The sequence below is a fragment of the Thalassophryne amazonica genome, chromosome 9, assembly GCF_902500255.1.
Source record: "Thalassophryne amazonica chromosome 9, fThaAma1.1, whole genome shotgun sequence".
NCBI lineage: Eukaryota > Metazoa > Chordata > Actinopteri > Batrachoidiformes > Batrachoididae > Thalassophryne > Thalassophryne amazonica.
The window spans coordinates 29,138,551-29,162,673 of record NC_047111.1 but is presented as its reverse complement, the minus strand read 5'-3'; the positions used below and the strand labels follow the sequence as shown (position 1 = coordinate 29,162,673).

Here is a 24,123-nt window from a genome sequence, read left to right as displayed (position 1 = left end):
GCATATTTCTTTTTAAAAATTATTATTGTGGCTTATACAACATGTATAAAGGAGCTCCCCAGGTCACAGTGGCTGTGGAGTTCAGTGGAGCTGTAATGCAAAGTGTTGGACACCAGGAAGCAGCAGTGGTCCAAACTTTGATCTGAGGCTGCAGATCTCACTTCATACTGCAGACCTCACACACACACACACACAAAAACAGGTGTAATCCTTCACTAAATAACTTGCATATTTGACCTTTTATTAGTATCTGTGGTGCCACAGTGTTGCTATAAAGGTTTGTCAAGAAAATGTTTCGTTGTTATGAGAAGATAAACAATGAAACAGTCGTCAATCATACCTTTTCATTTTTTTCCCCATTCCATAGTGTGGATGTGGTACAAGTGTATGCACGCAGACCTGACCCAAAGGACTGTTTCAGTGTCTTTATATTTTGCTCATTCTTGGAATATTTGAGAAGATACAAGAAACAAACTATGTGCAGTAAAAATGACTTTATTACTGTTCATTGTACCCATGAAATAAGGGGACCATTGAGATGGACTCCGCGCATCCGTCCATAATTTGTCAACGTGCCATATCGGCATAATAGGCAGGGACCCTCAGCCGAGTACTGACTTGTTTGCAGTTGTGCTCACAGCTGCAAACACAATGACAACACAAAAACTTAACTCATGGTTAGTGATTGGGTGAAGCTATTTATTGTCAAACAACTGTGTTCAATCTTAAAGACAACAGAAACTACCCAAATGACCCCGATCAAAAGTTTACATACCCCTGTTCTTAATACAGTGCATTTATTACCCCCTTTAACACCACTGACAGCTTGGAGTGTTTTGTGGTAGTTTGTGGACGAGGCTCCCTGATGGTAAAACTGCCACTGAATATGTATGTCTTGGACTTTATTTACATCAATTACTCAGAAATACAAACAGTTTGGAACTCTGTGGTAAATCTGCATGGAGTAGACAGTTCTCAAAACTGAGTGACTGTGCAAGAAGTGGAAGAGTGAGGAAAGCCACCAAGACACCCAGAAGATGTTTACAGGCTTCCGTGGCTTTGATTGGAGAAATTGTGAATGTTTTGCATTTTGTATCATCAGTTATACAGTTTCATGATGAAGTGGTATAGAGGAGGATTTTCTTAAAACGAAGAGCTGAAAGTTTAGCTACAAATTGCCAGAAGGTACGACTGAGATGCAAGCCTAGATTTGATCTGATTTGGTGAAAGAAGGTCCTTCTCTGCTCTGCTACACTATGACGCTAAAAGTGGTGATACAAAATGCAATTTTTTTGTTTTCTACAAACGTTTGGTATAACAACAACAAAATCTTTATGTAAAGGCAAAACTCTTTGGCACTTTAATCACCTGAAGATTCCACGTCTTTGTCTAAATCTGAATAGGCTGCTCACTTCCTCGTGCCCTGTTCACTCCTCCTTGCCTCCACCTCTCACCGCTAACTTAACAGTAATGCAATTGTTGGCTCTGACCCCTAGGCAACCTGATCACTTTTGGGAAAAAATATACTACATCAGCACACACCAGTTGTACTTCCAGGAATAAAATTTTCACGGGCTGCGGACCACAAAATTTGTGCTTTACAGGCCTTACCCAGCCCCTGGGCCACCAGTGTGTGACCTCTGCTTTGATCATTCCTCAGCCCCAGCATGCACTGGGAACCCGAGCTGTCATGCACAGCTCGTGCGTAATTTCTTTTCCCAGGATGACATTGTGGTCGAGTTTTCCATGCCTTATAAATAACAACTGCTCTTCCTGTGACCAGAGGAGACGAGACATGAAGCGAGCGTCCATGCCTGTGGACGTTTCTTTTGAGATGTTGCCAAAGACGTTTTCTGCAACAGCAACCAGCCCTTTAAACTATTCTGTAACTTAAACTTTGTTGGACAACTGGTACTGAACACTCCAGACATCTTTGACTCTGTCTTCAAGAAAGGAGTTGCCGGAGATTAAATTACTTCAGGGGACGAGAATCCACCACAAGCACAAGGCTGATCTCCATACCCCTCCACCCCACTCCAGTATTTAGTTAAAACTCGGGCTGGTTAGGGTCACTAAGTCAGTAATGGATGGTGATCAAGAACTGACTGCAAGTCAGGCTTTGGTTCAGTTCAGAGCCGATGTGCACGCCGCTGTGAAAGAAGTGCACGTGGATGTGAGTGCATTCAAAAAGCGCATAGAGCAGAAAGTAGAGGACATGTGCGTTTCTCACAGACCCTTGGCTGAGGCAGTGACAAGGCTCCAGGAGGAGAACCAACAGCTCAGAGGGATGCTGGAGGCGCTCAGTCGCTTGGTGGAAGGTCTCACTGGGGTCAAGCTTCAAAGGAGTTCAAGTGAGGTGACGGAGGCTGAAAAAAGTTCACAGAAAGTGCAAACAACGATCCAGTCCAAGAAACAGGAAGACCAGAATGGTCTGGTTCACCTTGAAGACTCACAGTCGTTGTCCACATGCCATCCTGCTGCTTCTTCCAGCAGCAGCTCAGTCCCTCCATGGAGGGCAAAGAGACATGCCGAGACCAACGTGAGTCTCTCACACACAATCTACAAAGAGTTTTGCTTCAGGAACACATTGTCAGAGGTTTTAGATTAGATTAGGTTACATAGAACTTTATTAATCCCTTGGGAAGACTTCCTCAGGGAAATTGAGGTTCCAGCAGTGTTGTATAGTAGCACACAGGTTAAGAAGCACAGAGTATCAAAAGTGAAAGTAAAAAAAAAAACAAATACACAAATATAAGTTTTTATTACACTGATTTACTTTGCATGATGCGGAAATCCTAAGTATCAGTGCAGTAATGGTGCACGGTTCATACCAAACAAGTATCATAAAGATACAGCTTTTAGGCTCAATGAGCTTATTTATGGGATTTTTTTTTTTTAATGAAACTGACAAAAGTGACTTTAATATCATTTACTGAGGGTTTGGATTGCAGAATTTCCCAGAGAGGTCAAAGAAATGATTTAAACAAGCAGTCATTAAATGAAAGACATCAGAGGGTTGATACAAATCCTGCACACTTAAAACAAACATGAATTCCTTTTATGACATCATCATGCCATCACTTATACCAATCAATCACAAATATTTCACTGATCAATATCAACTTTAGATCATCTCTCTCACCCTATTGGTTGCGGAGATGTAGGAAAAAAACATGGTTTTTGCACCATGTTTGTGTTGACTTTTGACCTTGGCATTTGACTGAGCCTCTTCAAATGTGTAATAATTTGACACAGTGTAATAATTTCATAATCAAAGCAGCACATATGGGCAAGAACATAACTCAATATATTATACTGTATATTTTTTATTACTGCTGTCTTCTCATTTTCAGCAATATTCCTTGAAATGGGAGGATCAGAAGCTGCTGTTATCAATGTGATGCTAGTCATTTACAAATCTATAAAATTTCTTTTGAAAAATACTTTATCTTTATGTAAGTGCAGGGTGAAACTGTGGACTGAAGAGTAACTAAGAGCAGGATGACATTACCCAGTCAAAGCGAATTTGCAGAATTCTTTATTTGATCTAAAAATACAGGATAATTTCACAGCTAGCTACATGCTAAGGTAACTAGCCAGCAAATGTCACTTTCTGGATGATAAATGATAAGGTAATCAAACGTCCTGTTTTCAGGTCCTGTCCTGGCCATTCTGGGGTATTTTTTTTTTAGTGACGGCAGTGTCCTGGTTTTCATTGTTTTTCAATGGGCCATTAAATTGACCGGCATTCGGGGAGCTACTAATTGCCGGAACTATAGGCGGAATGGAAACAAAGAACTTGTAATTGGCGGAATGAGTCGCTTTTGCTTATATTACACCCAAAACAAGTATTGATGAGATGATCAGGTCACACCATTAAAATAATCAAGTTATTTAGCCACTATGTAAAGCTTTAGGTCGGCACGAGAAGCCCCAAACTCTTGACAGAACAGCGACGGAATGGCAAAACGGGAGCTTGTGTGGTGCCATTTAGTGTTAGTGAGGGTAAATTTTCCAATATGGTGATCTGCTATTCCGGCGATTTGTGCTAATTGGGAAAGATAACAGATACGTTTGTGCTTTGAACATGATGGGGAGGAGGGCATTATCTTGAGATTGGTTATCAATATCTTGAGAGTAGGGGGCATAGTAAGGTGCTGTTCTGTCAATCATTCTGTCTATTGTATTATCATTCCGGTTCTGCCAACTGTTCACTTCCACCAATTGGTAGCCGCTGCCAACCGAGTATTTTTTGAATACCTCATTGTCGGGCCGAGTGTCCTGGTTTCCAGTAATCAAAATATTGTCACCCTTTTCAAAGGGTTAGGATCATAAGTAATTTGACAAACTAAACATAAAGATTGTTGTAAATACAGATCATCACTTTGTGATCTTTGCTGGAGCTTTTATCAATTAATTTTTTTAATGACACTAATTGTAAAAGGCAAAGAAGAAGACATCAGGTGTCTTTATAATAAAATTTCTTCAATTATGCACATTAACCTTGCAGTCAAAAGACATCTCTGAAGCATGACAAAAACTAAATAAAAATATCAAAGCCAAAACAGTGAACTGCATAAGTATATGCCCCTGTGAGTATAACAGAAATAACTAATCACTTTTATGGCCAGTTTTCTTTCGACAAGTTAGGGGATGGATACATGAACATTTCTAAAACACCAAATGTGTCTTAGACCTCATTTACATTAATAATAATAAAAAATCTAAACCCATCTGGATTAGGAACTATCTGGATTATTCAGTTGGTTTTACTTCCATTATAGCGTGAATAACATAATTAAATATAATAATTTAATATTTAATATAAATACTTATAAAGCACAGTATTCAAATTAATGTTTTAATGTGCTTATACGAGGTCTGTCAATAAAGTATAGGTCCTTTTTATTTTTTCAAAAACTATATGGATTTCATTCATATGTTTTTACGTCAGACATGCTTGAACCCTCGTGCACATGCGTGAGTTTTTCCATGCCTGTCGGTGACGTCATTCGCCTGTGAGCACTCCTTGTGGGAGGAGTCGTCCAGCCCCTCGTCGGAATTCCTTTGTCTGAGAAGTTGCTGAGAGACTGGCGCTTTGTTTGATCAAAATTTTTTCTAAACCTGTGAGACACATCGAAGTGGACACGGTTCGAAAAATTAAGCTGGTTTTCGGTGAAAATTTTAACGGCTGATGAGAGATTTTGAGGTGATACTGTCACTTTAAGGACTTCCCACGGTGCGAGACGTCGCGCAGCGCTCTCAGGCGCCGTTGTCAGCCTGTTTCAAGCTGAAAACCTCCACATTTCAGGCTCTATTGATCCAGGACGTCGTGAGAGAACAGAGAAGTTTCAGAAGAAGTCGGTTTCAGCATTTTATCCGGATATTCCACTGTTAAAGGAGATTTTTTTTAATGAAAGACGTGCGGATGGATTGCAGCGTTGGCTCGCAGCCGCCGCGACGCTCCGCCACAGGAAAAACACCTCTGTTGGAAGCCTTAAGGACAAGTTGGAACATGTCCAGCTGTTAAACAATTTCTCATATACTCACTCCACTGAAAGCCATCAAAAGCCGCCTGGATTTTACAAATGGTTATCAACACGGAGGTGTTTTTCCTGTGCCGCCGGCTGCGTCCCGACGCGCAGACCCGTCCGCACGTCTTTCAATAAAAAAATCTCCTTTAACAGTGGAATATCCGGACAAAATGCTGAAACCGACTTCTTCTGAAACTTCTCTGTTCTCTCACGACGTCCTGGATCAATAGAGCCTGAAATGTGGAGGTTTTCAGCTTGAAACAGGCTGACGATGGCGCCTGGGACTGCTGCGCGACGTCTCGCACCGTGGGAAGTCCTTAAAGCGACAGTATCACCTCAAAATCTCTCATCAGCCGTTAAAATTTTCACCGAAAACCAGCTTAATTTTTCGAACCGTGTCCACTTCGATGTGTCTCACAGGTTTAGAAAAAATTTTGATCAAACAAAGCGCCAGTCTCTCAGCAACTTCTCAGACAAAGGAATTCCGACGAGGGGCTGGACGACTCCTCCCACAAGGAGTGTTCACAGGCGAATGATGTCACCGACAGGAGTGGAAAAACTCACGCATGTGCACGAGGGTTCAAGTATGTCTGACGTAAAAACATATGAATGAAATCCATATAGTTTTTGAAAAAAATAAAAATGACCTATATTTTGACAGCCCTCATATATTACAAATCATAACAGGATATAATGAAAACATGAAAAATCTAGAGGCACAAAATCATACATTAAATGCATGTTGATTATAAAGTGTGGACCTAACATTAAAATAGAATGTGCAGCTTCAACCGTTGATAGGACCCATCTCCTGCAGTACTTTTTAAAGTAAGTGAAAAACTGTTAACCGGACAGTCTGTATATACACTTAAAACTATACTTAAATTCTGGACGTCCTGTGAAAACAGAATCGCCCTGTTGTCCAAACAACAACTACACATCTGCCCATTGATGTACACAGTGGAACCGCTTCATGAACTTTCCATCTTCCAGTATTATGTTCAATAAGACCAACATTCTTCACCTGCCAGGACTGAGATAATGCACCAACAAAAGGTGCACTCAAACATAGTCATCAAGAACATTCAGGCAATCATGAGTTCTGCACCTGTGTGGAAAACATTTGGTAAATGGACAATTCCATGATAAACGGAATTACAATGACTGCAAAATCTGGTCATATTGTAATCCCTTTACTGTAGAACTGCCAATGTCAGATCATAGACTTAGAATTTAACAGTATGACACAGATGCTTGGAAACAAATATTAAATATATTTGTTCTCACTGGCAAACCTTTGATAATTGCCGATAGCATGATAATCATGAATAAACCCTGATGTTTTTAATTCTCTATATTGTCAGTTGTATTAGAATGACAGTGTGGTTGCAATGGTGAGAATAATGTAACAACCCTCAATATGTGCTCACACACACACATACACACACATACGCGCACACACAGAGAGCCTTCTGCTCATGATCCTGTTGTGTAAGAGGAAGCCTTTCAAAGGGCACATGTATTTTTGGTTCAGTGATTTGGGAGCGAGCTGCAGCTCTTTGAAGCCTCTCTAAGATACGCTATGTGTGGTGGTCCTGAAGTGCAAAACACATCTTTGAAGAAAGCTAAAACTGCATAAAACACACACACACACACACACACACACACACACATGAGAACAGAAAATTATTCAAAAAGCTATGTATTACTTGAACCACATATGTTTTTGATAAAATATAAACACTGCCTAGTCCTAATTTCCCTCATGCACATGATGATATTGCAGCCATAATGCTTTGTTTGCATCTGATCCTGCCAGATCTTAGAGGTCAAGCAGTGTTGGTCCTGATTAGTACTTGGCTTGGAGCATGCTTGAGAAGATGCGGAGCCGTGTGTGTTTCTCCAGGTAGATCTGGACTGGTGTCAGGAAGGGCATCCGGTGCAGAATGTGTGCCAGTTCCCAATGTGGCTCTCTGCTCTATCCTCTGTGGCGACCCTGAACAACTGGCGCTGTCTGAAAGCCAAACAACAACATGATGATAAGATTATTTTGTGCAACAAGCTTGGGCCTGTCAAACTGACGAACAAATATATTGGATGTATATTAAATATGCAAATTAGCTTTTTCTATCAATTTGGTGTATAAAACGTCACAAAATGTTAATCAGTTTAACCTTATTCCTTGATAGTACGTGATACCATCCAGGTATTCATAGTCTTAACGGTTTCAGTCATGTTTAAACTTTGTTAAATGGGGTATTTGTCATGACTATGGCGTGAAACTTTTTTGGTCGTGCTCCATTGGAGTAAAAGTTTGAAGCTGAAGCAGCATTTGTTGTGGGTTTTGATCATGTCTGGCCGAGGTTGCAGCTCCTAGCTTTCGTTTTTGGGCAGGTTACCAGGTCTGTACTTCATATGAACTGTGGCTGCCTGCTGCTCATAGTGGTTGGTTTGTGTCTAACTGTAATTAGGATGGGTTAAAGGCAGAGGAAAAAATTTGTTGTATGTATGTATATATGTACAATGACAATAAAGGCTATTCTTGTTCTTAAGAAAGTCATTTAGGAGGCAAGCCGGATTCACCCGTTTCATCCCGTATTAGCACTTTCTTGGATGTAGAATAGACCTGTAATATCATTATAAATGGCAAAAGTGTGATTTTTCAGTATACTACATAGGTTGCACCGGAGTATAAATCACAACACCAACCAAACGAGTAACAAAAAAAAAAATGTGACTTGTACTCCAGAAACTAGACTCCTTCATTTATCTATCCACTCAATGTAGGGTACATATGTAGGCTTCTGCTTTATGAAATGTGTTTGTGCGTGTGTGATCTGTTTTCTATATTCTTTTAATGTGTATTTTGTAATTTGTGGTTGTGTTTTCTCTAGTATTCTGTTGTACAATTCAGGGCAACTTTGTGCAAAGATAAATGGCTTTGCTAATTAATTTATTTGTTTCTTTTATTTCAAAAAGATGGACTTTTAAAGGCCAGAAATCCAAAATAAAACAGCATGTGCAACGTACAATGCAGCTCCAAAGGTGTTGTGCATTTTGTTGCTTATTTTTGTCCCTGTGGTAAAACACTTTTATTGCATCCGTATGGCATAAGATGTGCATCAACATTCAAGTGTACCAAATATAAATACTTGTTCTGTAATTGCTCCGCAATCTTGCTCACTATCCATCCTGGCTCTCACATCTCGAAGTGGAAAAGTGTGTCAGTGACACCGGCGCTCTCATGAGGGACAGCCAGCTGTCCTGTGGAACAACATCCAGCCAACATTCCGATGCAGTGAAATCACCTGCTCATTTCTCAGACGTCATTCCTAAGAAACCCCCAAGTCAACACTTAATGCGCTCCTCCACTGACCAAACGTCTTCTTCCTGGAATCTGATGTCTGCTGAGTTTGTACAATGCCTTACAATTCACACGTCACAGCTACTTACTTCAACATTTTGTGTGAAATTTGTTTTCGACTTTTATATGCCCATTTGTTTAACTAAAGTTTACACAAGGTAGTGCATACAGAATGCACAAAACACTCAAATTTATCTATTTAAAATGAATAAGAAAGCAGTATGCCTTACATGTTTTATACAAATTCATGCAAATAAATTCTGTTATTATTTATTATCTGTGTGATTGGTCCTGTCGAGAATTGTACCACATTTTTATTTTTGATGAACACGTAACCTTCCTAACATGTTTATGCCATGTCCAATTCATTCATTCATTCATCTTCTACCGCTTAGTCCAATTAAGGGTCGCAGGGGCTGGAGCCTATCCCAGCAGTCATAGAGCGCGAGGCGGGGTACACCCAGGACAGGACGCCAGTTTGTCGCAGGGCCACAAATAAACAAACAAACACAGACACACCCACACACACACCTATGGATAATTTTAAAGATTCCAATCCACCTAACCCGCATGTCTTTGGATGTGGGAGGAAACCGGAGCACCTGGAGGAAACCCACGCAAACACGGGGAGAACATGCAAACTCCACACAGAAAGGCCACGGGAATTGAACCCAGGATCTTATCGCTGTGAGGCAACAGTGCTAACCACTAAGCCACCATGCTGCCCCTACAATTCATTCAATTCATTTTATTTATATAGTGCCAAATCATAACAAAGCTGCCTCAAGGCACTTCGCACGGTTAAGGTCTAACCTAACTGACCTCCCTGAGCAAGCACACAGGCAACAGTGGTAAGGAAAACTCCCTCTGGCATTCTTGAGGAAGAATCCTCAAGCAAACCAGACTCAGAGGGGTGGCCTCCTGCTTAGGCCATTCTGACAGTTACAGAGTTACAAGCAGTTACAAAAGATGCATGATGGTGCAAAGCCCATAAGGCCAAACCAACAGAGTCTAACAGCATTTAGGGCATTAGTTTCACTAACACTAAATCAACAGAGAAGCAGAGACAGTACTAATGTGGTCACCGGCAGCTTACGCTTTGCTACAATAACAAACCCCAAATTTTTGATATGACACTGAGACCTGCTCCATTTTTGATAACACAACTTAAGAGGAGAGGATAAATAATTCAACACTACGTACATGTGATGGAGACCAACAGGAGCGTGAGATTACCCGCAGTTATCAGCAAGGATAGAGTGTCATCAGCATAACAGTGAAATTTAACTCCATAGCTTCGCAATATCTCCCCTAGGTTTGCTATATAAAGGGAGAAAAGCAGAGGGCCTAACACAGACCCTTTTGGGTCCCCGTACTTCATTGGGACATGTGACACTACGTTATTGAACAAGACACACTGAGAGCAACTAGATAAGTCGTATTTCAACCATGTGAGGACATTTCTAACAATCTCACAGTGGTTCTGGGGCCTATCCAGTAATATACCATGGTCCACTGTGTCAAATGCAGCCCTGAGGTCTAACAATAACAGAAACATAGTGATGTCCGAGCCCATTTCAAGCAGAAGGTCATTTACCACTTTTGTAAGAGCTGTCTCCATGGAATGGTGTGTTCTAAATGCAGACTGCAGTGGTTCAAAGAGGTTATTCTCAGTTTAATGGTCCACTAGCTGCTGTGAAACTGCTGCATGTCCAAACTGATTGAAACAGTTATGACCTTGAGTCTGACCATTCAAAGCCATTCAAGGTCAAAAGGTCATGTGACCAGTAGAAAGGTGAAATGTGACTTCATATTAATGTTTAAAACCAACCACAGATGTGTGTATATAAGCAATTCTTTGGAATAGCCACAGTGTTGGACGTGTCTTGATTCTTGGCCTAAAGGTGCCTTAATGTCTTTTATACCCCACAATTTATCCTTGACCTTGAGGGTTCAAAGCCCAAGCCATCTTGAGAAAATTCAAGACATTTTCAAGGTATATGGAACTGTAGCATTTTAAAATTTGATTTCAGTGCCAAAACACCTTGTAAAATACACAATACTACTTTTATTGGAAATAAGTGCTGTTGTTGAAGATACTTTCAATAATATACTTATTTTGAATATAAAATTCCATGTTCTTTACCTGTTTTTGGGGTGAAACTCCATCGTGGTGTCATTCATTTGAATAATTTTTCTATATTTATCCTTTGTCCTTGACCTTTAGTGGTCAAAGCCTTTACCCTGTTCTTAAGGGTTTGGACTTTGACTGTAAAATTGAATAGCCAATCAAAAAAGTTTGACCTTTAAAGGTCAGGTAAGGTAAAAAGTTCATGTAACCAGTAGAAAGTTCATATATAATTTCATGGATGTGTTTAACAGTAACATTAGGTGCATTTTTAGCCATTTCCTTGAAATATCCATTGTAAAATATCCCCTACACATAGGTATTGGGTCAAACCTATTTTTACATTGACCCATAACTCTTGACTTTAAACATTTTTTTTTCTTTGCCTTTAAAAAAATAGATTTTAATTCTCCCAAATTGGGTCCAAACTGGAGCAAAAAAATTTTTATTACACATGAACACGCAGGCCCAAAAACAATACCTCCACATGCCCAACCAATAAATAAACAGCAGAGCAAAGTCTCTCAGTTTCACAATTTGATGTAATTCTACAGCATAGGTTGGTTGAGTTTAGGTTCACCTACCAGTCTCCCAGAGTGTATGTTTTTAAAATTCTCTAATCAACTGCATACCAGAAAGGAAAATTTTATGCTCAAGACCCCTGGCCCCAAATCTTGGACCCACTTGAGCCAGTAGATCCTACACAGTGTAAAGAGAAATGGCCCAGGGATTCACATTACAGCTTCACACAAGCTTTATACTGGGACCTACACTGGCTTACTAGAAAGTCCTGTTGGCTGCTCCCTTGTTTTCACTCAGATCTGCATGATGATTTGGCACAAGTTTTACACCGGATGCCTTTCCTGATGCAACTCCACATTACATGGAGAAATGTGGCAGGAAACCGGAACCTTCTGCACCGAAACCAAGCGTACTCACCACTCACCATCATATTGACCCCTACCTCACACGGGTCGATGTGATGACAAAACGTAATTCCTGATCCAAAGCTCTGCTCTCCATCAAGGCCGTACGTGCTCATAGCATTCAGGTGTCAAATAATGCTTTGAAATGATCTTGGTCCTGTCTAATTCACAGAGACTGGCTTTGTATATTTTGCAAAGTTACAAGACATTTTCCTACACTGAAATGGGCATGGCCTACACCAGAAAATACTGATTCATTCAAGAAACAAAACAGTAGAACATTTTCAATGTCACTCGCTGGGGACCAACCGCCAACAATGCTAAGGAAAGTTAAAAAAAAAAGTAACAATAATACCTATAGGTTCTTATTGTTCCTATTGAAGCTTTAGCTTGACACTCGTCAGACTCCCTTGTATCAAAAACACTCCAAAAATAAATCCACTTCTTGATTTTAACTGTTTACTTGAAAAACTTAAACAACATTACAAAAACTGAAAAGATATCCACGATTACAAGGCTTTCAAAGTCAAATGGAGAGAGCCTGAGAAGAGAGGTCAAAAAACTATTGCGCTCCAATCTCCTTTCTGATTCCTACTGACCCCGCTCCCATGGCAGCCAAACTAAGTCACCCCACTGGTGGGTTTTTAAATGTCACAATAAAAGTCCTATCTTATTCATACACTATCTGTTGTGAAAAGTGTGATGACACGGGCCCACAACGGGGTGTAAGTGAACGGTCAATGGGAATGCAAGAATAACAATTTAATGTTGTGAAAAGTGCACAACGAATACAGATACAATTAATACTATAGTCAATCTCAAGTTGGTGTAGTGTGGGCAGGCTCGAGGATAGGAGACGCCCGTCCTGAGAGGAGTCGGAACCCACACGATTTCCACCGCCAACGGATCTGGAACACCCCGGAGCCGCCAATCCTGAGTCCCCAGGTGGCCACCATCTCCAGCTGTCAGATCGGGTACTGCTGGCAGGAAACAGAAACAGTTAATAGTGAGTGTGAGTGAACACACCCAGCAAACAGTCAGCAAATGACTCCTTTTTGGGAGGAGAAGAACGCCTCCACCTCCTGCTTTCACAAGCCCTGTGAGTTACCGTGCAGACCCAATATACACTTGTCGAGTGCTGGAGTGCAGAGCGGAAACGCCAACTCCAACCAACTCCCTCAGACTCGGATACAAGTGGATAAGCTGCAAACTCAAAAGTCACTAGTTATCAGCTACCAGCTCAGATGCAATGAATGTCACAACAAAAGCTTAGCTGCAAAGACGGCTGAGAGTCTACCTGTACGGGTCGACGATTTTTCGGTGTGGGTGTGGTGTCTTCTCCAGGCTTTTATGGGTGCGTCATGATGAGTGGATGAGTGACAGCTGTCAATCCAGGTTGCAGATGCTCCTGGCGGCGACTGCGCCCTCTGGTGCCTGAAGCCCGCCTTCAGGCAGGGCGCCCTCTGGTGTTGGGCCAGCAGTACCTCCTCTTCAGGCGGCCCACATAACACTATCAATGAAATGTACATATGTAAATAGTATTTTAAATCTTTTTCAATCATAAAATTACAAACAGTATTTATCTTACTTATGAACTTGCATCTTTTAAAAAAAAAAATATTCCAACTAAAATAAACTACATTTAGGCTCCTACAATACCTTTTATATGACTTTAAAATGCTACTGGACAAATATGCATTTTTGATCAAATATTCAATGAGGTTATTTCAGTATTAGAGGGCCTTTTTGGTTCCGCTTGACCTAAGACCCTTTTTAAATTTATGAATGAACGATAACTTGTGTGTGTGTGTGTGTGTGTGTGTGTGTGTGTGTGTGTGTGTGTGTGTGTGTGTGTGTGTGTGTGTGTGTGTGTGTGTGTGTGTGTGTGTGTATATAAAAGGTAATTGAAAAATGGCTGGAAGGATTTCCACAAAATGTGGTGGGAATATTACGTGGATAGATATTTTTTGGTCATTAGGTTTTGGAGTAATTTGGTCAAAGGTCAAGGAAGACACCTGTTTTGTATATCTCATCCTAGAATATATTCAACAATAAAATATCAGTGATTGATTGGTATTAATGACTTCATCATGAAATGACACAGAAGTCATGATGAAGTCATACATCGTGCAAAAACACCAGGACAGACATACTGTGTGTATATATATTTGTACATTTATATTGTGGTGTGTAGTGCCTTCACGGTAGGCATCAGCCCTCTGATGCTTATGAATCTATGTGATTTCTAGTGGACCCACCCTGAAAATCTGACCATAGCGTATTTGACACTTTGAACTATTGGATTGTCTCCAAACGAAGTGAACCCCTGTCCCCAGCCACATTGTGTCTGTTCTGTTAACCGGAGCACCGGGGTCGAGCAGATCCTGTGGAGCAGACAGATCACTGCAGTGTTAATTGTGCTCCTGACGAGGAGGTGATGCAGGGACAGTTTGTCTGTGATGCATGGATGCCACACCATTACATGTCTGTAGAAAGTGCACGACCCAGAGGTGACTGGGGAGCAAATAATGGCCAAGCTTCATGGAGATATAGTCAGAAGCCTCAGGTTCACTGCGTGCTTTCCAAAGCATCCATTTGGGGCTATAAGGGGATGTAAGAAGAGTGGAGCAGGGGCTTTGACAGAGGGGCCGAACACAAATCTAAAATAACCACTCACATCAGTTTCTTAGCAACAGCTGTCGTTTACACTTGCAGCTGTTAACCACCGAAGATCGCGTGTGAACAAGAGCATCCAAGCGTGCACAGATAATATTACCATGTGTGGCTAAAAATTCATTTCTCCCAAAGCATGCTGGGGGAAATGATCTTGAGTAAACCCCCAATTTTTACTTACTAATTCTTTTTTTTTTTTTTAAGGCAAATGTGTGGCACGGAGATCACCATAATTTGACATCAGTGACATGTTTTGCTGTCATTCAGCTGTGAATACAGGAAACATCTAGCTTTATTGAACTCTACATTGGACACGCCTGCTTTCTTTACAGTATTTCTAGCCGCCATCAGCACATTTACAGAGGAATTTTCAAATGGTGATACGAGCACCAAATTCTGCACAAATTTGACAGTGCTCTTTTGAAAAAGCAAATGAGCCACTTGAATTTTCAATGGGCAGCCAGGTAGGGATCAAAGAAGAATTGCATGGGGTCAAAATTTAAAAATACTCCAGTCATATTGAAAAATATACCACATTATTTGTCTGATCATAAAGATTCCAAAAAGGTATAGTTGGGACTATCTATGACTGAATGTTATGGAGTTATGGGGTAAAAATAGGAAAAATGGTGACAAAGGTCAATTTCAGTTTGTACAGGAGTCAAAACTTAAAGTTACTACAATTTTGTTAAGAAGTCTTCTTTGTCTTTCGGCTGTTCCTGTTAGGGGTCGCCACAACAGATCAATTGTTTCCATCTCACCCTGTCCTCTGTATCTTCCTCTGTCACACCAACCACCTGCATGTCCTCCCTCAGCACATCCATAAACCTCCTCTTTGGCCTCCCTCTTCTCCTCCTGCCTGGTGGCTCCATCCTCAGCATCCTTCTCCCTATATACCCTGGGTCCCTCCTCTGCACATGTCCAAACCATCTCAAACTCGCCTCTCTTACTTTGTCTCCAAACCGTCCCACCTGAGCTGTCCCTCTGTTATGTTCATTCCTAATCTTGTCCATTCTTGTCACTCCCAAAGAGAATCTCTACATCTTCAGCTCTGCCTCCTGTCTTTTTGTTAGTGCCACCATCTCTAAGCCGTACAACATAGCTGGTCTCACTACTGTCTTGTAAACTTACCCCTTCACTCTTGCTGATATTCTTCGGTCACAAATCACTCCTGCCACCTTTCTCCACCCACTGTACCCTGCCTGCACTCTCTTCTTCACCTCTTTACCACACTCTCCATTACTTTAAATAGTTGACCCCAAGTATTTAAACTCATCTACTTTCACCACTTCTACTCCTTGTAACTGCACTATTCCACTGGGCTCCCTCCCATAAACACACATGTGGGTGATTCTTAGACTACGGGCACTTATTATGTCCTTTGATCATATTGTATGAAAAACAGAAAAAAGGGGAAATTTCACACTTTTATAGTTATCTTTACAATGAAAGTGTGTTAAGAAATTTGTTCTAGTAGTCTATGATGACTTTTTCACCTTTTTTCAGCATCATTATATGCAAATATTGCCGTTTTGTGCTAGTCCCACACCCAGACTTTTGATCTTCAATGATAAAAATGAATGGTAATGAAACGTTTTTTCTAATGTTTTAAAATATCTCTGAATAAAATATCAGTAAAATAATCAAAACATAATTGGGGTATTCAATGTCATACAACTGTTGTGATTTTTTTAAACAAAATGTAGTTGTCCCACACTATTGCCGTAATTTCCACCACAACACTGTAATGTCCCTAAACAGTTTGTATGAAAGATTGTTTGGGTAGTTTCTATGGAGATAAACAGTGACATCAGAGCACTTGTGAAGCGCCTTGAGACGATTTTGTCGTGAATTGGCACTATATAAATTAATACATTTGAATTTGAATTTGAGAGCACATGTATATAGCGCCAAATCACAACAAACAGTTGCCCCAAGGCGCTTTATATTGTAAGGCAATAGTGTGGCGGAAATTACATTTACAAGGCCAATAGTGCCCGTAGTTAAAGAATCACCCATGTACTCAGTCTTGCTTCTACTGACTTTCATTCCCCTTCTCTCCAAAGCATATCTCCACCTCTTCAGACTAGACTCAACTTGCTCTCTACTGTCACTACAGATCACAATGTCATCTGCAAACATCATAGTCCATGGGGACTCCTGTCTGATCTCATCCGTCAACCTGTCCATCACCACTGCAAACAAGAAAGGACTCAGAGCTGATCCTTGTTGTAATCCCACCTCCACCTTGAATGAGTCTGTTATTCCGACTGCGCATCTCACCACTGTCACACTATTCTTGTACATGTCCTGCACTACCCTAACATATTTCTCTGCCACTCCAGACTTCCTCATACAATACCACAGCTCTTCTCTTGGCACCCTATCATAAGCTTTTTCTAAGTCCACAAACATACAATGTAACTCTTTCTGGCCTTCTCTGTACTTCTCCAATAGTATTCTTAGAGCAAACATTGCATCTGTAGTGCACTTTCTCGGCATGAAACCATATGCTGCTCACAGATCTTCACCTGTTTTCTAAGCCTAGCTTCTACTACTCTTTCCCATAACTTCATGCTGTGGCTGATCAGCTTTATGCCTCTGTAGTTACTGCAGCTCTGCACACCACCCTTGTTCTTGAAAATAGGAACCAGCACACTTCGTCTACACTCCTCAGGCATCCTCTGACTTTCCAAGATTTTATTAAACAATCTGGTTAGAAACTCTACTGCCATCTCTCCTAGACATTTCCATGCCTCCACTGGAATGTCATCTGGACCAACGGCCTTTCCACTCTTCATCCTTTTCATAGCAGCCCTCACTTCTTCCTTCAAACTTCCCACTCTCATTTCCACCCTTCTAGTTTTCTTCTTCTCCCGCTGTTTGTGGAAACGTTCTCCTCCTCTTCTTCATTGTCTTCGCCCAGCAGTAGCCCAATTTCTGCCGGCACCCTGTTGGGTAACAGCACCAGTGTCGGATGTTGTTAACCTGGGCCTACTACTGCAATCACTGTCTTATAACAGGAGCGTGAAATGGCTAAAATCAACAAGTATATAAATGTATTTTTTAAAAAAAGAGAAAAAAAATGCAGTGATAACTGATCAAACAGCATTTGTTACGGCGTATTTCTGCTGATACGTGATACCTGAAAGTGGCATATTTGTCGCACTATTTGTCGTATCGTTCTGTGGCGTGTCACTCACAGGACATGCGTGTCCTGTCAGACAGATGTGACATTCAGATTGCCTACTGCGTGTCCACATGAAGTGACGGTCATTTCCAGCTGGAACAGCCTGTCAATGTGCACGCTGTGCTCGCTCTCCAGCCCGTTGCAAAGCGATATATGTTTTTATGTATTTCCCTATGAGGACAGCAGGCAGAGACACGCGCCTCATGGAGGAATGTTGTAAGTTCATGTTCTTTAAACCACGGTAGGTGTTCTCCAGCTGGGACATACAGGAGCTCAGATCACAACAGCAGCCACTGTGAGCAGACACGCCCCCCCCAACGGTTCAGCCCTAAGACCAACGTGTCTCCTGTTTTGTGGTCATTCATTTTCATTATTTGTTATGTAATTGCGTATGTAGGTATTGTCATAGTTATATACCTGTCCTGGTGGTGGTTTCTGTGTTTTAATGCATGCACTGAGCACATGCATGCAGTGTGCTGCGATCTGTTGACGGGCACCTCCCCATACTGTGTGCGATCAGACCTGGCGGTCAGGCCCCCATGTGATCAGATCTGTACATACATATCACACATCTTCTAAGTGCCAAACAAGCGGTGTTAGATGTTTGTGTGTGTCACCTGGAATTTGTTCGTGTGTGTCACCTGGAATTTGGCCGACACCTGCCGTGAGAGGGATTGAATGGGCTCTTAGTACATATGCAACTAAAGTGCTGTGGTCATAGAGTGCAAACCTCCACCAACACTAGTTTCCACTTCCACAAATTTTTACCTTGGAAAACATTTTCAAGGCCAAAGTCCTGTTAGAAGTGGCTTTTCATAAGCTAAAATATAATACAAAATATAGATCAAAATACTGGAGCAGATAACTGTAACAATTATTCATTTCTGGAAATAGCACCAAAATTGGCACAAATACTCCTTAGACATTACTCTTTTGAAAAAAAAAAAACAAAAAAAAACAATTGGCCACTTGAATTTTCAATAGACAACCAGGTAGTGGTCAATTGAAGAATTACACAGTGGTCAAAATTAAAAGATGCTCCAATCATATTGAAAAATATACCACATTATTTGTCTGAACATAAAAATTCCAAAAAGGTATAGTGTGGACTGTCTGTGATGGAATGTTATGGCGTTTGGGGTAAAAACAGCTAGACTGGTGACAAAGGTCAATTTCAGTTATACAGGGGTCAAAAGTTAAAGTTACTCTAATTTTGGTAAAATAAATCATTCAGTGTTAAAGATAGGGATTTTTCCAATTTTCCAAGACTTTTCCTGATTTTGCCCTTTGACCTTGAAAATGTAATCACTTCTTGCCTATCAGGATATGAATCTTCAGTAAAAATTTCATAACGATATATGAAAAATTGTGGGTTACAGGCTCAAACAGACAAACAAACAAACAGAGGCGATAACATTGGGAAAACCTCTGTGGGGAAAAACTCTGTCGCTGCATTTCAGTGGAAGCTAGCAAGAATTATGAAGGGGATTGGGGAAAGCCAAAGAAGAAACCACAGGATGGCACTGAGAGTCTTTAGAGGATGGCAACTGGTGCGGTGCTGAGGGGTCATCCACTGCACAGCGCCGCCTAGGTCCAATCCTGAGGCAACTCATGCAGGTGGGAACCTGGAACATCTTTTTTACTCAGCTGCCATAACAACCTTTGAAAAAATGGAAACTTTTTTTTTGGATTCCTCATTTCATAAGCTTTTTAAAAATGCAGTTTTCCAAATATCCAAAAAACATGAATGAAATTACAGCAGGAACATGACTACATACAAAGTTCGCCAGTTGTGGAAATCCAAGATGGCCACCATAACAGCATTTGAAAGAAATTGAAACTTTTTTTTTTTATTCCTTGTTTCATAAGCTTTCCAAAATACAATTTTCCTATTAACGAGAGAGAGAGAGAGAGAGAGAGACATTAACAAAATTACAAAAGGAACCTGAGTATTTCCAAAGATCACTAATTTTAGAAATCCAAAATGGCTGTCATAACAACTGCTGGAAAAAAATTAAAACAGTTTTTTTTATTATTATTATTTCTTATTTTATAAGCATTCTAAAAATGCATAATTTTCCAAACATACCAAAAATGCAATGAAATTACACAAAGAACCTCACTATTCCGAAGGTCGCCAAGTTTGGAAATCCAAGATGGCCTTCATGACAACCTTTGAAAAGAAAGAAAGCATTATTGTTTTTTGTGTGTGTGTGGGGTGGGGGGGGGGGGGGAATTCCTGATTTCATGAGCTTTATAAAAACATATAGTTTACAAAATCTCCCAAAAAACATTTTTTAACGAACCAATGAATGATTACATAAGGAACCTGATGATTGGATGAACATCAGCAAATTATTTATATGACTTAAATTCAGCAACACAGCAACTATCTCACTGTGATGATGAACCATCATCATAATTGTGTTCAACAAAGGCACACATACACTGTAAAAAAAAGTCTGTGAAATCAACAAGGAAATCCTGTGAAATCACAACATAAAAATGCTGTAAAAAGAAAAACAATGGAGTAATGTTTAATTTACAACAATGTGTAAGATGTGGAACAAATTTAACAGCACAAGTATGTTAAAGTAATCATATACCATTGTGGAATTTACAGATGACTGTAATACCAAAAACTGTACAATAATGTTAGAGATGAGAATTTTAACAAATACAGTAAACTACTAGTAATTAATGGTTTGAAAATGAGGTGATGTGTCTGTTTAAACTACATTCTGAGGATAGCTACACATAAGGTGATTTTGGAGAGATTTTATCTTTTAAATAGACCAAAAAAAAAAATAACACCAGGTTTACACTCTAAAATTTGTATATTTTATGTAAAACCGTAATTTTTGTAGAATTCCTTTGGCAACCACAGCTGCCAGAATTTTTTCGTAAAAACAAGGGATTTTTTTTTTTTTTTTTTTTTTTTTACAGTGTAGTGCTGCTGGCACATGCAAATCCTCTATATCTGTGTTTCAAGGAACTCCATCTGGTCCCACAGGTTTTTTCTTTGTGTGTGTGTGTGTGTGTGTGTGTGTGTGTGTGTGTGTGTGTGTGTGCGTGCGTGCGTGCGTGCGTGCGTGCGTGCGTGCGTGCGTATGTTTTGAGCCCATAATTGGGGAGGTAGTACATCAAACACACTCATTTGGGAGAAGCACTGGCACTGCCGCTGGACCAGGTGACGGCTGAGGCCTGGCCATTGTTTTTGGAGTTGGGCCCTTCCTGTTTATCTCTATCTCCAAATTTGGGAGAGTCTGATGATCCATTAGTCAGAGCTAATGAACACAAAGAACAGGCTGAAGGTGTTTTCCCATCATCCCTTTGGGTGAACCTACCAATCAGACTCCGTTTTTGTGCCAAGATGTGCCAAATCCCACACAGAATACCAAATGAAACATTTTTAAAAGTACATCCACAGTGTATCAACAGATACATTTTTATATCTAACGTACGCATCAAGATGTTGAAGTAGAGCGTTAACGGCGTGCAGATTTTCATGGTGAGCCGTCTTTTCTCTTTGGCTTTTTTCACTTGAACATCAATGAAAAAGTAGTGCTTATTTGTGACAAAGTGCAGGAATGATCGTTAGCTTGTGATTTTCTGCCCCCTGCTGGACATGTGAATAGGCAGCTCTTCAGATTAAAGGTGTCAGTGTGGGGTTTTGTCTTTTTTAAGTTGAAGGTGTGATTCCACCTCCCTCCACTTTCACTCGAGATATTCTGATGTTCTTGAGAAAATCACTAATTTGACCAGATTTCCAGTTTTATCCCTTTCACCAGTGATGCTGTGATTTGTGCAGAATTGATGGATACCCTGACTGCAGCACTTGAGAAGCTGAGTGAAGAATCTGAGTGTCCAGGTTTGCAAATGTCCTGCAGAGACATTCATTTGTCTTAGCAGTGACGATCATGTGTCTGATAGAGGTGAGCGGATCAATCTTAATATTGATAATATCGATACCAACACTGATATTGATATTGAACAATCCTCATGTAAAAAGATTGATACTCAAGCTTTTTTTCTCTCCTGCACGCACCGACTGCTGCGCACGCAGATTCATCAAAGTCTACTCTCTGTCTGTGAGAGCAGCACTGCACTGTCACACAACACGGAGCAGTGCACCCAAGTATTGTGGTTTGTCAGCCTTCTACCTCAGGAGATTTTGTTTTAAGTTGTGTTGAGTGATACTTTTTAAACAAAAATGTTAATTGTGATAATAAAGTATTTTGTTGTCACCCACAATGTTTAGCGAAATTCTATCCTAGGTCTTTTGGATCCTTCGGATCTATGAATCTTAAATATGAAAAAGTATCTGTATCGGTATCAATATCAGTGATACTGGGTGATACTCGGTATCGGTATCAATATCAGCGATACCGGGCCTGTATTTACTTGGTATTGGATCAATACCAAAATTCCCGCTATCGCCCACCTCTAGTGTCTGAGTCCAAAACCTTTGACGATGCCAGATGCTGGGAAGAGGGTGTGGAGTCATAAGGTCACTGGACAGTGCAGTTTTGGATCATTGAGATGAATAGACATGAGTGAGGACATCATGCTCCTTACAGCGATATTTTCCTCCACCATCTTGGGAGAGGAACTGTCATGATTTTGTGACCCACTCTTGCACAGCAACACAAAGATTCACAACTCAAGTCAGATAAATTCCTTCTATAAAACATGCCACCAGGTTGTTTTGGCAAATACTTCAGAAATCCAAACCACACGTTCCATCAAGGTGTTTGATAGTGATTAAAGAACAACGATAAAGTCAGCATTGTGCATCAGTAGAGAAATTATTTTCCACAAGTGAGAAGCTGTTCTCAATCTCATTCTGTAAAGAAAGCATCACATGTCGATATATGTTGAAAATTAAAAAGTAACCATTAATTACAATTATACATCTGTACATCTCCTGAACCTTGTTATGTGCAGACGCAGGTTGAGGAGCGGACCAACGTCTGACCGAACCCAGCGCTAAATAACCAGAAAGTGGTTCCACAAACAAAACGATTTTATTTCCCCTCTAGTGCAATAATTAGTGTACAACATAAATATTTAGTTTGTCTGGTGGAGTGAAGGACGGCGCGCTCTCCAGCGCCCAAAAGGATCGAAGCCTCGGCGCTTCTGGACTCAGATTCACCGCCAAACACCCCCCAGGTGGACACGACAAACTGACTCTGTGAAGGATGGAAAAGGTGAGGTAAGTCAACAGAGCTACAGCAAATATCCTTCAGAGATACACACTATCAGCAACACATTCAGGTCTGAATTTAAGCTTTATGTAAATGAGCAGCTTCTCACAACAGGTGGAGGATCATCAGTCCGTACGCCATGGCAGTGAGAAACAAACTGCACAATTCTCATCAATGTTCAAATATACTGCGTAACAAAATGCCAAATTACTATTAACGATCATTCAGACAGTAATCACCTCTGATGTGTGCTGACAGCATGTGTCCTTCACCCGTCCTCCTTCACAGGCACGATGTGTCAAACCCTGGCGCTGTCCTCAGCGTCTCACAAACGAACATCACAAGGTCGAGTTCCCGGCAATTCTGCTTGAACCACTCATGGCTTAAATGCAGAACGCCATCTCATTATCTGCTTCAGCTGAAAGTCTTTAAGTTTACACGTGAGCATCATCCACAGGTGCTGCGAGTCAGTAGGCCTGCACGTGAACATCCTCCACAGATGCAGCTAATAATGCTGATGAGGGTGAAGGACTCTTCTGCCAGCACCATCTCCACAGACAAAAACCAGTTTGCATACCACCTGGAGAGCAAAGAAAAGAAAACAACACAAAAACATCCAGCCAAACCCCCCAACACACAACAAACCTGCTTGTTCCAGTCAATAGTAATTGGGGGAAAGAGGTGGGGTTCACCATGAACAGGCCACCAGTCTACAGGGTCGACACCTATAGACAGACAAACACATTCACTTTGTCTTTTTCACACCTACGGTCAATTTAGAGCCACCAATTCACCTAAACCCTGGATTCTGCTGGCAATACTTGACATGTGATTATACACGTTTTTGGCATTAAAAAACTGAACGGAAAACAGTATCTTTTGTATTAACAATATTCAATATCAGAACTTTTTCTTCCTCATGTCTTATTCAACAGGGTATTGAGTCAAAGGGAGAGAAACATGCTGCCCACATTACGAGCACTGGACAACAGGATCACAGTCACAAACAGCAAGGTAAGAGGTCGCAAGTTCCTGACAAATTATATATTATTATATTACTATATTAATTATATTAGACTGAAATGGTAATGCTTAATCCAT

The 24,123-nt window shown here is 40.7% G+C and overlaps 1 protein-coding gene and 1 long non-coding RNA gene across 3 annotated transcripts in view; one reads left to right on the top strand and one right to left on the bottom strand.

Annotated features, from left to right (window-relative positions):
- Positions 1 to 1,773: 1,773 nt before the first annotated feature.
- LOC117516946 (smoothelin-like protein 2) overlaps positions 1,774 to 24,123 on the top strand; it is a 44,448-nt gene continuing 22,098 nt past the window's right edge. For both annotated transcript variants that reach the window (XM_034177837.1, XM_034177835.1), the window contains exons 1-2: positions 1,774 to 2,539; positions 23,958 to 24,036. In XM_034177837.1, coding sequence (XP_034033728.1) covers positions 2,084 to 2,539; positions 23,958 to 24,036 — 535 coding nt within the window. In that variant the 5' untranslated portion in view covers positions 1,774 to 2,083. The remainder of the gene's footprint in view (positions 2,540 to 23,957; positions 24,037 to 24,123) is intronic.
- LOC117516948 lies at positions 12,315 to 13,576 on the bottom strand. The gene is made up of 2 exons (XR_004562592.1): positions 13,464 to 13,576; positions 12,315 to 12,633 (listed from the first exon to the last, which is right to left on the bottom strand). It is a non-coding gene; the product is annotated as an uncharacterized LOC117516948 (long non-coding RNA).